Source organism: Armigeres subalbatus, chromosome 1 (assembly GCF_024139115.2).
Source record: "Armigeres subalbatus isolate Guangzhou_Male chromosome 1, GZ_Asu_2, whole genome shotgun sequence".
In the NCBI taxonomy this organism is placed as follows: Eukaryota; Metazoa; Arthropoda; class Insecta; order Diptera; family Culicidae; genus Armigeres; species Armigeres subalbatus.
Genome location: NC_085139.1, coordinates 257,817,432 through 257,833,991, shown reverse-complemented (window position 1 = coordinate 257,833,991; position 16,560 = coordinate 257,817,432). Strand labels below are relative to the sequence as shown.

General features: G+C 39.3%; 1 protein-coding gene across 4 annotated transcripts in view; it reads left to right on the top strand.

Annotated features, from left to right (window-relative positions):
• LOC134206934 (anoctamin-5-like) overlaps window positions 1-16,560 on the top strand; it is a 118,301-nt gene that overhangs the window by 67,464 nt on the left and 34,277 nt on the right. The window contains exon 1 of one of the 4 annotated variants that reach the window (XM_062682679.1): window positions 13,339-13,879. The exons of the other annotated variants lie outside the window; for them this stretch is intronic. Coding sequence (XP_062538663.1) covers window positions 13,838-13,879 — 42 coding nt within the window. The 5' untranslated portion in view covers window positions 13,339-13,837. Of the gene's footprint in view, window positions 1-13,338; window positions 13,880-16,560 lie in introns of those variants that run through there. 4 annotated transcript variants of the gene reach the window in all.

Genomic DNA, 16,560 nt, shown 5'->3' with positions numbered 1-16,560 from the left:
ATTCAGAAAAACCTTGATCTCACTTGATCGGACGAAGTTTACGTTTTTCCATACAACTGCGCCCCACTCTAATAATTATGGTGATTCGGTGATGATAACTATAAATAATTATATATATATAAAATGTTTAGTTGTGATTTGTCCCAAGTTTGTTCTAGATACAGACATCGAATCATTGATCCCAAATGATGGCATTAATTGATTCGAGGTGCCCAAATAGGATCGAAATCCTATACGAAGGCTTAGCTATGAATACAGCAAACTAATTACTGTGGACAAAAAGCGCAATACGCAAAAACATATATTTGCGGGATTTGGCTGATATGGAACTTCGTCATTTCCTGTAGTGGGCACCACCTAGCCGTCTCTCTCAGGGCACCAGGAGGAAAAGGGCATTGTTTTAATTTGTTATTTGTTTCATGTTGCTCGAACATCTTTATGTTGGTGTAAAATAAATTTGTTACTGTTACAGGACATGACGAGCCAATCAATCACAAAGCAAAAATATACCTTTTACATGCACAATAGTGTAATGGAATGATTTATTAATTGTTACTTACGCCATATGTGTACTTAACTCCTAGTGTTTAGTACTTAATCCTAATGAGTGGTGTCCGTGTTCAGTGTATCCCACGTCGGCAGCTTGAAGTAGTCCGGACAGAAGAGGCATGCATCCACCGGTGAAGCGCCAGTAACTCTAACACTACTTCGTTGACCACGGTGGAATTTCACCTCACCAGAGCACCGCACAATGGATGTGAACACCATCGCGATGCTGGATCTTGAAGAGGCCTGTACAAAGAGGGCATTGAGGCAGCACTTTAGAAATCGTTTCCACTTAGAGCACTTTTTTGGAATGGCTTTAGTTATTGGAATTCGCTTACCGATCTCAAAATAACTTAGGCTACTGTGCCATTCTTAGTGCTACACCATGCAGAACTGGAGACGTGGAGGCTGTATGGCTATATCAAGGAGGATAAATGCATTATACCGTGCCTCTAGCAAAATGCACACTTTTACCTGAGTGTACCACTGCCCTTTTTCCACTCGTCTAACTATAGCACCACTACGATTTATCTCTGTTGATCTATATAGAATATTCCCGGAAGCACACGAAACAGTTGTACTTTCTGTTTTACGATTCGCTAGCTACTGAATCTCCGTTCAAATATCTAACCGGAGTGATCTCTGTTTCAAAAAATGAGTGACCTACTCATTTTACCTGGGTGGCGATAATTTATAGACGAATTCTCTCAGACATATATCCGCCATATTAGAAAGTAGCTCGATAGGCAAGCGCATAGTATGTAGCGCAGGTAGACACTGCTCGACCTCCCCCTTCCACTATCCACTCTGTGTTCAATACATCGAGGGATGAACGTAGTATCGTTGGCGATTACCGTAGCCGGACGGTTGCTTGGTCATGTTTGGATTGTATAATTGTTCTGTTGTTTAAGGTGTAGGTGGTTAACACATGGTAAGAATCGGAATTTATATTTTTGTTTTGCACATTGGGCCTAGAGCTACAAGCTTGCTCTCGCGGTACAAAACAAGATCAATAGTAGTGCACAGGTCACAAGTTTTCCAGAGCTAAAAAAAGTTGTTAAAATCAGCAAATGGGTTAAATGAAAAAAAAAAGAAAGTTATGATAAGTAAAGTACATATAAATGGATTATTAGATGCCCACGGAAAAAAGTTTTCAAAAAACCTGAAAAGATTCATTGAAAACTGAAGAACCTCAAACAGATCTGCTCCGTCATGAATTCTGAGCTCCCATAAAGATTCTTAGACATTCATACGATTTCTTGGTTGTTCGCTTTGAATCGGTAGATACATAACCATTTCTGAATGTTGATTGAACCCATTTGAATATTTATACAAATTTCTGTGATCCCATGACTTCTGCTGGAAGCTTGTAAAAATGTTCGACAATCGTGAGAATCAAAGATGTATGTTATTCTTCTTAGCAATTCTTAATAAACCTTCCAAAAGCAATATTTTTCCTGAAAAACGAAGAAAATTTCTAAAATTATGTAAGTGTTCTGTCCGTAAAGATCTTTTCAAGTCCTGATTATTTTAAGAAATGATCAAGTTGCTGGCGCAAGCATATCTGTCTTATGGGACACTGGGACAGTAACTGTTATGCTTTTACCGGCAATATTGGTGCGTCGATTTCGAAAACAAACTCAGTGATCTAGTGGCTACCGCTTCTGCTTAAAAGCAGGAGGTCGTGGGTTCGATCGCAAGCTCTTTGCTTTTCCTATTCTTTATCTCTTAGTTCTTTTTGTGTGTCCCGTTATATCAAAACGATTCCTACTTCCCACATTAACAGCTCCACAACCTCCAGTGGCACCTATGCGAAGTCGTGGAGTTATCTGCGCCTCTATGGCTACGGATGCAGTTCTCTGAAGTGATGCTAGTCCCTTACCAAAGTCTAGGCTTAAAACACCCACGAGTTTTTGCGAGTCTATTTAAGCTAATGCTTATACCAGAACAAATCGACCTTTCCTATTTATCCTACCCACGATTCGTAATTCATGTTAACCTACTGAAAACTAACACTTTGGAGCATTAAACCCCAGAGTATCAGCACTCTAAGCTCGTGTATGCATTGTTCAACTGCCAATATCTTCAGCTACAGCAGGCCTGCCCAACCTTTTCAAGCCACGGGCCAATCTTTAGAATTCACACTTGCTAGCGGGCCAGACAATATTTTGCACATAACTTTTTAATTATTGTTTTTTTTTTTGCATTTTCTAGAAAAACTAAACACGATTTGATTGCGTTCAAACAATCTTTTTTACACTAATTAATTATTTGAGTGTATTACTTCTCCGTGAAGTTGAGCGACTTACAATGATATGGAAATGCTAATATCATCTTCCAAACTTAGACGTACATGTTCATGATAGAATTAGAGGCGAAAGTATAGAATTGATTGTTCCGTTAGGATACGGCAGGCATGAAGAATGTTTTTATAGAAGTCGATTTGAAAGCTGGTGCTGGTGCTACATCAATCGTAAGGTCACTTAAGTTTTCGAATGACAAAAAGTTCTTTTACACAGGTTTTAACAACCATCAGGTTTTCCTTGTTAGTTGTTCCTGCATTGGGAATAAAGCTGCCAATTTCTCTGTCATTCGAAAATGACCATGAAGAAAGCCACCTTTGCAACGTTTTCAAGTCAGTATTTTCATCGTTTACGAGGATATGAAGCTGGCGGCTTTTTTACGTAAAGTAGCTTTCAACTCTTCTGCGAGAACTTTTACTCTTCACCGTCTTTCGCGCAAACTAATGTTACTGAAGGAGGCTGTTCCCTTAGGACACGATGTCAACAACAGTAAGGAATGCACAAGTCCTCCGTCCTGGAAAGGTTTTATCCGCTTTGCCAAAATCTTACTAACAGCAAAACAGGCCCGTACTGCATTTTCTGACTTCGTATTAGCTTGAGTGAAAAGAGTTTGTAGCCTCTATAATCCATTGTTCCAATAATTTGAATCAATAAATGGAAATATAAATTGAAACCTTTAAAATTCTATCAACTTTAGTTCCTACCTGGGCCCTTTCAAATATCATATTTCAGAAAATGCGTGGATTCAGTTCAGATTTAATTCCATCAATATAACAAAAATTTCCGAATAAGTTAATCAAACCGGCCTCAACGTGAAGATAAACTACTTTTACCAATATTTATGTAATCTTATGTAATCATTTCAAATTATGTAAAGAATTATTTTTCGTTTCTAATTCAAATTAATGGTTTTACAGCGCGAGCTTTGATTTAAAACTTACATATTGAATAGTTAATAATAAAAAAAATATTGGAGCCAGTTAGAAAAGCTGGCGGGCCGATTATAAGGTTATTTTTCTTACATGCTGCGGGCCACAAAAAATGGAGCCGCGGGCCGTACGTTGGGCAGCCCTGAGCTACAGTAACTCTTTTTCAGCTCTTGTTTTTTTTTTAAACAAAATGTTCCATATAAAAATAGTTTCGCCTAGGTACTACCAATACGTACTTCTTTGGTATTCCCAGAACGTGGTTATTTTCTTCTGTAAAACTATGAGTTTGTGTACAAAATCTAATCACTTCTATCACAATCTTGTGATTTCGCTAAATATATTTACAGAAAACCAATAATATATTCGAATTCCAGACAGTCGCTTCAAAACTGATCGACAGCAGTCATTTTGCACCGTCTGGAGTGGATGTCGCTTGCACACACCATCATCTACCGCAAGACAGCTCCCCATCCAACCATAAAGTAATTTGGAACAATCACCGGATTGACCCGATTCAGCCGTCATGGCACGAATCGTGCAAATCATTGCAATGCAGAACTTCTATCCTTTTCGCAGTCTATTTGTCTTTTATTGCAAACTGTGTTGATTATCCAATTCTCTTATGACATTTTAGATCCACTTTATGATAAAGTTCCTTGCTCAAAATCAGGGGATATTTTACCCTTTGTGTTATAGACACAATCACAATCACAAAATTTATCATACACTCAGCAATCAATTCCTAATTTGGTGTAGCTGCGTCGACCTTTGGAAGGAGAAATGTTTGTAAGTAAAATAAGAAGTAGGATGAAATAGATTGATAACACTTAATTGAAGTATGCTGTCATCATTAAAAAGCAATAAATAGACCATCGGTGTTGCCGCCGGCTCGCTTGTTATGCCTACTCAAACCAACCCTGATGATTATGGATGGATCTATTTTAGCGCCACACAACAAGTGGCGGTGACGACACGCCAAACGATTAGTAAAACACTCCCTGCAAAGGAAGTTTGTCGATGCTTTTTTACTTTTATTCGATGATTGTAATCGTAATTTATTATAAATTATCTCTGAATAGAGAAAAATGATGAACTTCTCTTGTATCCATTCCACTATTAAATGTCATCGTCATGCCTGGTACACAACGTAAAACACAAAACGTTACCGACAGAATAAATGCGCTATCACTATGACAAAACTAAATATTCAAAAACTCTGTTATATAATATTTGCCATTAAGTGAATAAAACGGCAAATTTGTCCGTTGTATCTCCATTACCCACAATCGGAGGTTGACCTCATTCTACAGTGCGCGCACACCATTGCCCTGGATGGAACGTTTCAAGAGCAAGATTGTTACCGCGAGCGGGCGCGACGACCGATAGCGGGGCCAGTCAGTAGTGAACAGATTCAATTGAATTGTTCAGAGTCCATTCGCTGATTTATTGTTCTGTCGCGAACAATCTTCTCGCAGCACGAGGTATACAGCACCTGGCGCGCTCGATTACCCACATGAATGACTTTTTTTCCGTTGTTTGCATATTGAATGTAAACATAACAAATTTTGTAGATTGCATTATCTTTTCCAAACGTTTCTGAAAAATTGTGAAAAGGGGTTCTTCCACAAATGACGTGATGATGGAAAAGCACATTTTTAATCTCCTCCCTAATTTATAATAATAGTGCGTAATTCGTGAATGCGACCTAATTGAGTGACATTTTTTTTATTGTTATTACTTTATTTTGTGAAGGAATTGAGCGAACTTGATTTTCATAGCCCATCACAACTTTAAGACTAAAATAAATACTCCCCCTAAACAATTAGAAAATTCCCATAAGAAAACAGAAAATTGCCAATAAAGAAATCAGGGTATGAGCAATAAATAAATATAAAATTTCCACAAATAAAACAAAATTTCCATAAACAATTAAAAATTTTCCACGAAACAAAAATAAATAAGCACTTTTAAAAGCAAAAATTGCAATTATAAAAGAAGAATTTTCCATAAAAAAAATTAAATGTTCCACGGAAAAAAAATACAAAATTTCCATAAATAAATCAATATTAGCAATAAAAAATAACAAAATTTTCCACAAAATAAATATATTTTTTCCATAACAAAATAAAAATTTTCCACGAAATGATCAATAAAAGCAATAAAAAATTTCAATAAAGAAATATAAAAAGCAATCAAACTGTGCTTTTTTTCCATAGATGACCCTTCTTTAAAAGCGTTTGAAGTTCATGTAAAATTTCATCAGCTTTATTGCTTTCTTGTATTTTTTAATGGAAATTTTCTTATTTTTTTATTGCTTTTTATTGATCATTTCGTGGAATTTTTTTATTTTTTTATGAAAAAAAAAATTATTTTGTGGAAAATTTTGTAATTGTTTATTGCTAATATTGATTTATTTATGGAAATTTTGTATTTTTTTCGTGGAACATTTTTATTTCTTTATGGAAAATTCTTCTTTTATAATTGCTATTTTTGCTTTTAAAAGTGCTTATTTATTTTTGTTTTGTGGAAAGTTCTTAATAGTTTATGGAAATTTTGTTTTATTTGTGGAAATTTTATAATTATTTATTGCTCATACCCTGATTTTTTTATTGACAATTTCCTAATTGTTTATGGACAATTTCTAATTTTAAATGGAAATTTTATTTAGCTGCCCAACTTTGATCTTAGTTTAGCTTTGAATGACTACACATATTTGTGTTTGCTACTGAATGGCTGACTGGCATTGGTCAAGCGTTCTCAGTGTGAGAGTTTCAGTGACTCAAACGTTCAAATGATCAATGACGATTCCGGCCGGTGCTGTCTATGATTGTGTTTTCCTCCGTACCTCAACAAAAATCACAGGAAGAAATATAATCGAATTGATACTCTGATAAGCCATTTTTTATTTTAGCTTTCACGAACTAACAGCAAATTATTTTGAATTTTCAACGACAATAATATACAATTAAATTTGATTGAAATTTACAAGCAAGCACAGTTAAAATTTATTTCGATTTAAACGAACAGTGAGATCGATAGAATGTTACGTTTATTTGCATGCTCCAAATATGTGCATGAAAAACAAACATTTAAAATCACAACATATTTTTATCGGTGTACATACTTCGAATCCGTTTCAACGATTGGGCTCAAATTTGAACAGGAGTATGCTCGAATCCTGAACAGATTTTTTCTCGAATCGAACTGCTTAAATCCTGAATAGGATTCTGCTCGAATCCGGAACAGGATTCTGCTCGAATCCTGAACAAGATTCTGTTCGAATAACGAACAGGATTCTGCTCGAATTCTAAGCAGGATTCTACTTGAGCATTGAATAGGATTCTGGTCGAATCCTGAATAGGATTCTTCTTGAATTCTAAAAAGGATTCTGCTCGAATCCTGAATAGGGTTCTGTTCGAATCCTGAACAGGATTCTGCTCGAACCCTGAATAGGATTCTTCTTGAATCCTGAACCGGATTATGTTTGAATCCTGAACATTCTTGCTCAAATCCTGAACGGGATTGTGCACTTATATCGAATAGGATTTTAATTGAACCCTGAGCAGGATTTTGCTTGAATCTTTAGAAACCTCGATTCCAGAAAAGCTCGAAACTCGAACAAGAGTCTGCTCGTTTACTAAATAGGATTCATCTCGAATCCTGAATAGGATTCTGATCTAATTATAAAAAGGATTCTACGTGAATTCTGAACAGGGTTCTGTCTGAAAAGGATTCTGCTTGAATCCGGAACAGGAATCTCTTTAAATCCTGAACAGAATTCTGCTCGAATCCTAAACGAGATTCTGCTCGAATTCTGCACAGGATTGTGCACGAATCCTGAACAGGAGTCCACTCGAATCCTTAATAGAATTCTGCTCGAATCCTTAATAGAATTGTGCTAGAATCTTGAATAGCATTTTGCTTGAATCCTGAATAGGGTTCTGCTTGAATCCTGAACAGAATTCTGCTTGAATCCACAACAGGATTCTGCTCGAATCCTAAACAGGATTCTACTCGAACCCTGAACAGGATTCTGCTCGTATCATGAATAAGATTCTGTTCGAATTTTTAATAGGATTCTGCTTGAACCCAAAACATGATTCTGTTTGAATCATGAACCGGTGTCTGCTTGAATTCAGAACAGGATTCTGCTCGAATTCTGAACAGAATTCTGCTCGAATCCTGAACATGATTCTGTTCGAATCTTGGACAGGATTCTGCTCGAATCCTGGACAGGGTTCTGCTCGAATATTGGACAGGATTCTGCTCGAATCCTGAACAGGATTCTGCTCAAATCCTGAACAGGATTCTGCTCGAATCATTAACAGGATTCTGCTCGAACCCTGAACAGGATTCTGCTCGAAACCTGAACAGAATTCTGCTCAAATCCTGAACAGGATTCTGCTCAAATCCTGAACAGGATTCTGTTCAAATCCTGATCAAGATTCTGTTCGAATCCTTAACAGGATTGTGCTCGAATCCTGAACAGGATTCTGCTAGAATCTTGAATAGGATTCTGCTTGAATCCTGAACAGAATTCTACTAGAATCCTGAACTCCATTCTGCCCGAATCCTGAACAGCATTCTGCTCGAATCTCGAACAGTATTCTGCTCGAATGCTGAACAGGATTGTGCTCGAATCCTGAACTGACTTCTGCTCAAATCCTGAACAGAATATTCTGCTTGAATCCTGAACAGGTTTCTACTTGATTCCTCAACAGGATTCTGCTTGAATCCTGAACAGGATTATGCTCGAATCCTGGACAGGATTCTGCTCGAATCCTCGACAGGATTCTGCTCGAATTCTGAACAGGATTCTATTCAATTCCTGAACAGGATTCTGCTCAAATCCTGAACAGGATTCTGCTTGAATCCTGAACAGGATTTTGCTCGAATCATGAACAAGATTCTGCTCGAATCATTAACAGGATTCTGCTCGAGCCCTGAACAGGATTCTGCTCGAAACCTGAACAGGATTCTGCTCAAATCCTGAACAGGATTCTGCTCGAATCCTGAACAGGATTGTGCTCGAATCCTGAACAGGATTCTGCTAGAATCTTGAACAGGATTCTGCTCGAATCCTGAACAGAATTCTACTAGAATTCTGAACTGTATTCTGCTCGAATCCTGAACAGGATTCTGCTCGAATCCTGAACAGGATTCTGCTCGAATCCTGAACAGGATTCTGCTCGAATCCTGAACAGGATTCTGCTCGAATCCTGAACAGAGTTATGCTCGAATCCTGAACAGGATTATGCTCAAATCCTGAACAGAGTTATGCTCAAATCCAGAACAGGATTATGCTCAAATCCTGAACAGGATTCTGCTCAAATCCTGAACAGTATTGTGCTCGAATCCTGAACAGGCTTCTGCTCAAATCCTGAACAGGATTCTGCTCGAATCCTTAACAGGATTCTGCTTGAATCCTTAACAGTATTCTGCTCGAATCCTTAATAGGATTCTGCTCGAATCCTTAACAGGATTCTGCTCGAATCCTTAACAGGATTCTGCTCGAATCTTTAACAGGATTCTGCTCGAATCTTTAACAGGATTCTGCTCGAACCCTGAACAGGATTCTGCTCGAAACCTGAACAGGATTCTGCTCATATCCTGAACAGGATACTGCTCAAATCCTGAACAGGATTCTGCTCGAATCCTGAACAGGATTGTGCTCGAATCCTGAACAGTATTGTGCTCGAATCTTGAACAGGATTCTGCTAGAATCTTGAACAGGATTCTTCTCGAATCCTTAACAGGATTCTGCTCAAATCCTGAATAGAATTCTGCTAGAATCCTGAACAGGATTCTGCTCGACTCCTGAACAAGATTCTGCTCGACTCCTGAATAGGATTCTTCTTGAATCCTGAACAGGATGCTGCTCGAATCGTGAACAGAATTCTGCTTCATCCCTGAACAGAATTCTGCTCGAGTCCTGAACAGGATTCTGCTTGAATTCTGAACAGAATTCTGCTCGAATCTGCTTGAATCCTGGACAGGATTCTGCTTGAATCTTGAACAGGATTCTGCTTGAATCCTGAACAGAATTCTGCTTGAATCCTGAACAGGATTCTGCTTGAATCTTGAACAGGATTCTGCTTGAATCTTGAACAGGATTCTGCTTGAATCCTGAACAGGATTCTGCTTGAATCCTGAACAGAATATTCTGCTTGAATCCTGAACAGGATTCTACTTGAATCCTGAACAGGATTCTGCTTGAATCCTGAACAGGATTCTGCTCGAATCCTGAACAGGCTTCTGCTCAAATCCTGAACAGGATTCTGCTCGAATCCTGAACAGGATTCTTTTCAAATCCTGAACAGGATTCTGCTCAAATCCTGAACAGGATTCTGCTTGAATCCTGAACAGGATTTTGCCCGAATCATGAACAAGATTCTGCTCGAATCATTAACAGGATTCTGCTCGAGCCCTGAACAGGATTCTGCTCGAAACCTGAACAGGATTCTGCTCAAATCCTGAACAGGATTCTGCTCGAATCCTGAACAGGATTGTGCTCGAATCCTGAACAGGATTCTGCTAGAATCCTGAACAGGATTCTTCTCGAATCCTGAACAGGATTCTGCTCGAATCCTGAACATGATTCTGCTTGAATCCTGAACAGGGTTTTGCTTGAATCCTGAACAGGATTCTGCTCGAATCCTGATTAGAATTCTGCTCGAATACTGAACATAATTTCGCTTGAATCCTGAACAGGATTCTGCTCAAATCCTGAACAGGATTCTACTCGAATTCTGAACAGGATTCTGCTCGAATCCTGAACAGGATGCTGCTCGAATCCTGAACAGAATTCTGCTTCATCCCTGAACAGAATTCTGCTCGAGTCCTGAACAGGATTCTGCTCGAATCTGCTTGAATCCTGGACAAGATTCTGCTTGAATCTTGAACAGGATTCTGCTCGAATCTTGAACAGGATTCTGCTTGAATCCTGAACAGAATTCTGCTTGAATCCTGAACAGGATTCTGCTTAATCATACACAGGAATCTGCTTGAATCATGAACAGGATTCTGCATGAATCTTGAACAGGATTCTGCTTGAATCCTGAACAGAATTCTGCTTGAAACCACAACAGGATTCTGCTCGAATCGTGAACAGGATTTAGCCCGAATCCTGAACAGCATTCTGCTCGAATCATGAACAAGATTCTGCTCGAATCCTGAACAAAATTCTGCTTGAATCCTGAACAGAATTCTGCTCGAATCCTGAACAGGATTCTGTTCGAATGCCGAACAGGATTCTGCTCGAATCCTAAACAGAATTTTCCTTGAACCCTAAATTCTACTCGAATCCTGAACAGATTTCTGCTTTAATCCTAAACAGGATTCTGCTTGAATCTTGAATAGGATTTTGCTCGAACCATGAACAGGATTCTGCTCGAATCCTGAACAGGATTCTGCTTGAATCCTGAACAGGATTCTGCTCGAATTCTGAACAGGATGCTACTCGAATGCTGAACAGAATTCGGCTTGAAACCTGAACAAAACTCTGCTCGAGTCCTGAACAGGATTCTGCTCGAATCCTAAACAGCATTCTGATATAATTATGAATAGGATTCTTCTTGAAACCTGAACAAGATTCTGATTGAATCCTTAACAGGATTCTGCTCGAATCCTGAACAGGATTCCTCTAGAATCCTGAACAGGATTCCTCTAGAATTTGGAACGGGATTCCTCTAAAATCCTTAACAGGATTCTGCTCGAATCCTAAACAGAATTCTGCTCGAATCCTGAATAGGATTCTGTTTGAATCCTAAACAATCCTGATTCAGGATTCTGCTCGAATCCTTAACAGGATTCTACTCGAATCCTGAACAGGATTCTACTCGAATCCTTAACAGGATTCTGCTTTAATTTTAAACAGGATTCTGCTCGAGGATTCTGCTTGAAAACTGAACATGATTCTGCTTGAATCCTGAACAGGATTCTGCTCGAATCCTGAACAGGATTCTGCTTGAATCCTGAACAGGATTCTGCTCGAATCATGAACAGGATTCTGCTTAAATTTAGAACAGGATTCCGCTCAAATCCTGAACAAGATTCTGCTCTAATCCTGAACAGGATTCTGCTTGAATCCTGAACAGGATTCTGCTTGAATCCTGAACAGGATTCTGCTTGAATCCTGAACAGGATTCTGCTTGAATTGTGAACAGGATTCTGCTTGAATCCTGAACAGGATTCTGCTCGAATCTTGAACAGGATTCTGCTCGAATCGTGAACAGGATTTTGCTTGAATTCTGAACAGGATTCTCTCGAATCCTGAACAAGATATTGCTCGAATCCTGAACAAAATTCTGCTTGAATCATGAATAGAATTCTGCTCAAATCCTGAACAGGATTCTGCTCGAGTCTTGAACAGGATACTGCTCAAATCCTGAACAGGATTCTGTTAAAAACCTGAACATGACAATGCTTGAATCCTAAACAGGATTCCGCTCGAATCCTAAACAGGGTTCTGCTCGAATCCTGAACAGGATTCTGCACGAATCCTGAACAGGATTCTGCTTGAATCCTGAACAGGATTCTGCTTGAATCCTGAACAGGATTCTGCTTGAAACCTGAACAGGATTGTGCTCGTATCCTGAACAGCATCCTGCTTGAATCCTGAACAGGATTCTGCTCGAATCCTGAACAGAAACAAACCTCTTCTCGAATCTTGAACTGGATTCTGTTCAAATATTTAATAGGATTTGCTCAAATCGTGAATAGGATTCTGCTCGATTCCTAAACAGAATTCTGCTTAAATTCCTAACAGGATTCGGCTCGGATGCTTGAATCCTGAGCAATATATTAGGATTCCGATTCCGCTCTTTCCAGGATATTACTCGAATTCTGAACAGCATTCTTATCACATCCGGATCAGGATTATACTCGAATCCTGAAGTGGATTCCACTTGAATCTTAAACAAGATTCTACTTGAACTCCGAAAAGGACTTGACTCCTGACTAGGACACTATTCGAAATCGAATCGGATTCTGCTGAAATTCTTCTAAAAATCTTCTCGAACACTAAACGACGAGCCGGCATTGTCCCAGTGGGGGATGTAAAATAAACAAAGAAAATTATTTACGATTTATTTTTTGATTTCTGAACAAGATATTTAAAAACCAATTTTCTAAATCTTTTATTGTGCATACATAAAATGGCTTTTATCTATTTGATTACACCGGCCACTGTTGACATTGTCTGAATATTTCGAACGGATCTTTAATTGTGGCAAAATCTTGTCCTACAGTTATCAGTTCATTAATGCCTTAACTGCTTGTTCTAGCAAGGTTTTGGTTTTACTTTCAGTCTCGTCTGATTGTGACGTGCCACGAGCGCGATTCACCGACCGGCACCACATTTGGTTTATTCTCTGTAGAATCACACACACGCCTACGACCGGCGCGCAACGACAGACGGGTTTGAGCGAGCAATAATCATGCCGTCGTCGTCGTCGTCGTCGTCGTGAGCAGGAAGAGCATCAGCGAGAGCAATTATTGCTAAAATTACGAACAACGTCGTACCAAAATGTGCCATCCGCCGCCGCCGGCTCAGTCAGTTCTGTGCGGCCGGCTAGTCTACCCGGTTTCGGTATTTTGACCGTTCGAGATCTCGAAAGTGCATTGTTGAAGTTGGTACTCGAGTTGTCGCGAGCCCGAGTTGTGATAACGACAAGCAGAGTAATCCCAGATTTTTATTGCCACTTAGTTATCCGGCTTGCTGGGGGATCATCACAGCCGGAACCGTTGAAGGCGCCAACAAGTCGCACTCGAAGACGCTCTGCCTCGTGGTTGGGGAGTGTGGCAACATGTCAAGGATATCTACGTTGGGGAAAATGAGGTGTGATACAAATGGGAAGCTATGATAATGATATTGGAAAAGTTTTCTCCGCCCCGTCCCATGGGGCTGAAGGAAGTGAACCTCACGGTGTTGAGTAATGATTCATGGAGACGTGCTGTGTTTGTCTGGACAAGTGGAATCACAACGACGTGAATGATGCAGACTTTCAACAAGTGGATTTTTTTTGAGTGATTTATCGGAAATATGTGCTAATTGACAATATGTGCAGAATCTGTGAAGAATTACACAAGAATTGCCGTGGGGTTTGTATTCTTATTTTACTCATATACGTGTGCATTTCACATACAGTGCCTTTCGGTTTTTCTAAACATTTTTTAAAAATTTGAATTCAATTTTATAACGGGTAACAAGAGTAAGTTCATCACTTTACTTTTATGTCACATTGATTGATTCTTGAACAGTCTGTTTGTTCCATTGTTGAATTTCTACGCATAAGTATTTGTCTCGAGGGGAATAAATTCATTATTATTGCAGAACCTATCATTTCGAAGAGTGATGCTTACGGGATCTTTATCCTAAGCGTTAGCACTGTGGTCTAACACCATCAACCACGTGACGTGGATAGCAAAATCTTTAAAAATAATGCATGACTTACGACCATCGAAGTGGTCATTACCGAAATGAATCACTCAGTTATTGTGAAATATGGCAACTTGAAAGTTTTGTTCTGAATATGATTTTGATATTCATAGAAAATAGTGCTTTGAAACGACTTTTTATTTAAGCATTTTCCAAACTTTTTGGGATTGGGACATATCGATCAGATTTTGCTCCACGATACAGATATTAGTTGAAAGTGTTTACCCTTCTCCAGCTCGCAGTAAACTTCTAGCAGTAAACCATCGAACCGGGTCTCAAGGCCGGCTTGCTGCATAATAATCGGAAGGGGGTTCGCAAATAACCATCAGCATGGCCTTGCTTTGTAGCCACGCGTCTTACCGCACGGCTAAGGAGGGCCCAGCACGGGTGTACGAATCTCGGTAAATGTTTAACATTTTGCTGAGATCCCGGTAAAAAATTAAGTGTGCAGGACAATACTGGAATGATTCTGTTTAGGGCACAGGTTCAAACCCGAAGAGGCCGTGCCGCACTTAACTATCCACATACGTGATTGAACTTCTTTATTCACAAAAACAAGTAACAAAATACGCGACAATAACAAAATATAAAAAGCACATATTAAAAAAACATAACGTCTTGTAACACTTGGTTACAAGTGTCGAACAAAAACCTTATCAGTTTTCGAGCTGATAGAATTCAATATTCGTTCAGAATCCGAGTCAGGATTTGAGCAGAATCCTGTTTGAATACGAGCTTCATCCTGTTTCAAGCAAATTACCGTTCATGAGTTGGGCCAAATCATGTTCCGGATTCGAGCATAAACCAGTTAAGGATCGTAGCCGAATCTTATTCCCAATTCGAACAATATCATGTTCAGGATTTAAGCAGAATCCTGTTTAGAATTTGAATACATTTCTGTTTAGGATTCAGGATTCGAGGAAAGTTCGGTTCAAGATTCGATCAGAATCGTGTTTAGGAATCTAGCCGTAACCTATTCGGGATGCGATCAGAAGCCTGTTCACGGTTCGAGCAGAATTCTGTTCAAACAAAGTCCTGATGAGAATTCGAACATAATCCTATTCAGGGTTTGAGCGAAATCCTGTTCAAGATCAGTTCAAGTTCAAGATCAGAATCCTGTTAAAAACTCGATTAGAAATTTACACAGAATTCGAGCAGAAACCTGTTCAGGATTCGGGTGGACATCTTCTCGGGATACAAGCAAAATCCTGTCGACAATTCGGATAGAATAATTTTCAGAATACGAGCAGAAGCCTGTTAAGGATAAGAGCAGAATCTTGGTCATGCCGCTCCGGATTTGAGCAGAAACCTGGGGCCTCATTGCGCATCTCCTTTCGATAGCTCTTTCGTTTGACAGTTTGCATGGGTTGCTCGTTTCGAGTCGAGGTGCGCAATGCCACCCATGATCAGAATTCGAACAGAACCCTCTTTTCAAAATACTTTAGTTAGACGATTATTCAGAAACAATCTAGAGTTCATCACTACGAGCAGAATCCTGTTGAAGATTCAAACAAAATCCTGTTCAGAATTCGAGTCGAGTCTGTTCAGAACTTGAGTAGAATTCTGTTCAGGATTCGAGTAAAATCCGGCTTAGGATTCAAGCAGAATCCTGTTCATGATTCGAGCAGAATCCTGTTCACGATTCAAGCAAAATACTGTTCAGAATTTGATCAGAATCCTGTTTAGGATTGGAGCAAAATCCTACTCAGGGTTCGTCCAGAGTCGAGTAGGACTCGCGAAGATTTCTGTTAGAAGCCAGTTTAGAATTCGTGCAGCAGCCTGTTTAACATTTGAGCCGCCAAGAAATCGATTCAATAAGTGTAATTCCTATTCAGGAGTCGAGCAAAACCTGTCGACGTTAAGAGTAGAATCCTGTTCAGGATTCGGGCAGAACCTGGGGTGGCATTGCGCATCTCGACTCGAAACGAGCAAACCATGAAAACTGTCATACGAAAGAGCTGTCGGATGGAGATGCGCAATGAGGCCCCTGTTCAGGATTCGAGCAAAATCCTGTTCATGATTCGAAGATAATCTTAACAGGATTCTTTTCGTATCTGGAACAGGGCTCTGCTCGAATCCGCAACAGGGCTCTGCTCGATTCCTGAACAACTGAACTGAACAGGAAAACTGAACAGGATTTTGCTCAAATCATGAACAGGCTTCTGCTTGAATCCTGAACAGGATTCTACTCGAATCCAAAACATTATCTTTTCGAATCCTTAACAGGATTCTGTTCGAATCCTGAACAAAATTATGAACAGGATTCTGCTCGAACCCTAAATAGGATTCTGCTCGAATTACGAACGACATTCTGCACGAATTCTGAACGGCATTCTGCTCGAAT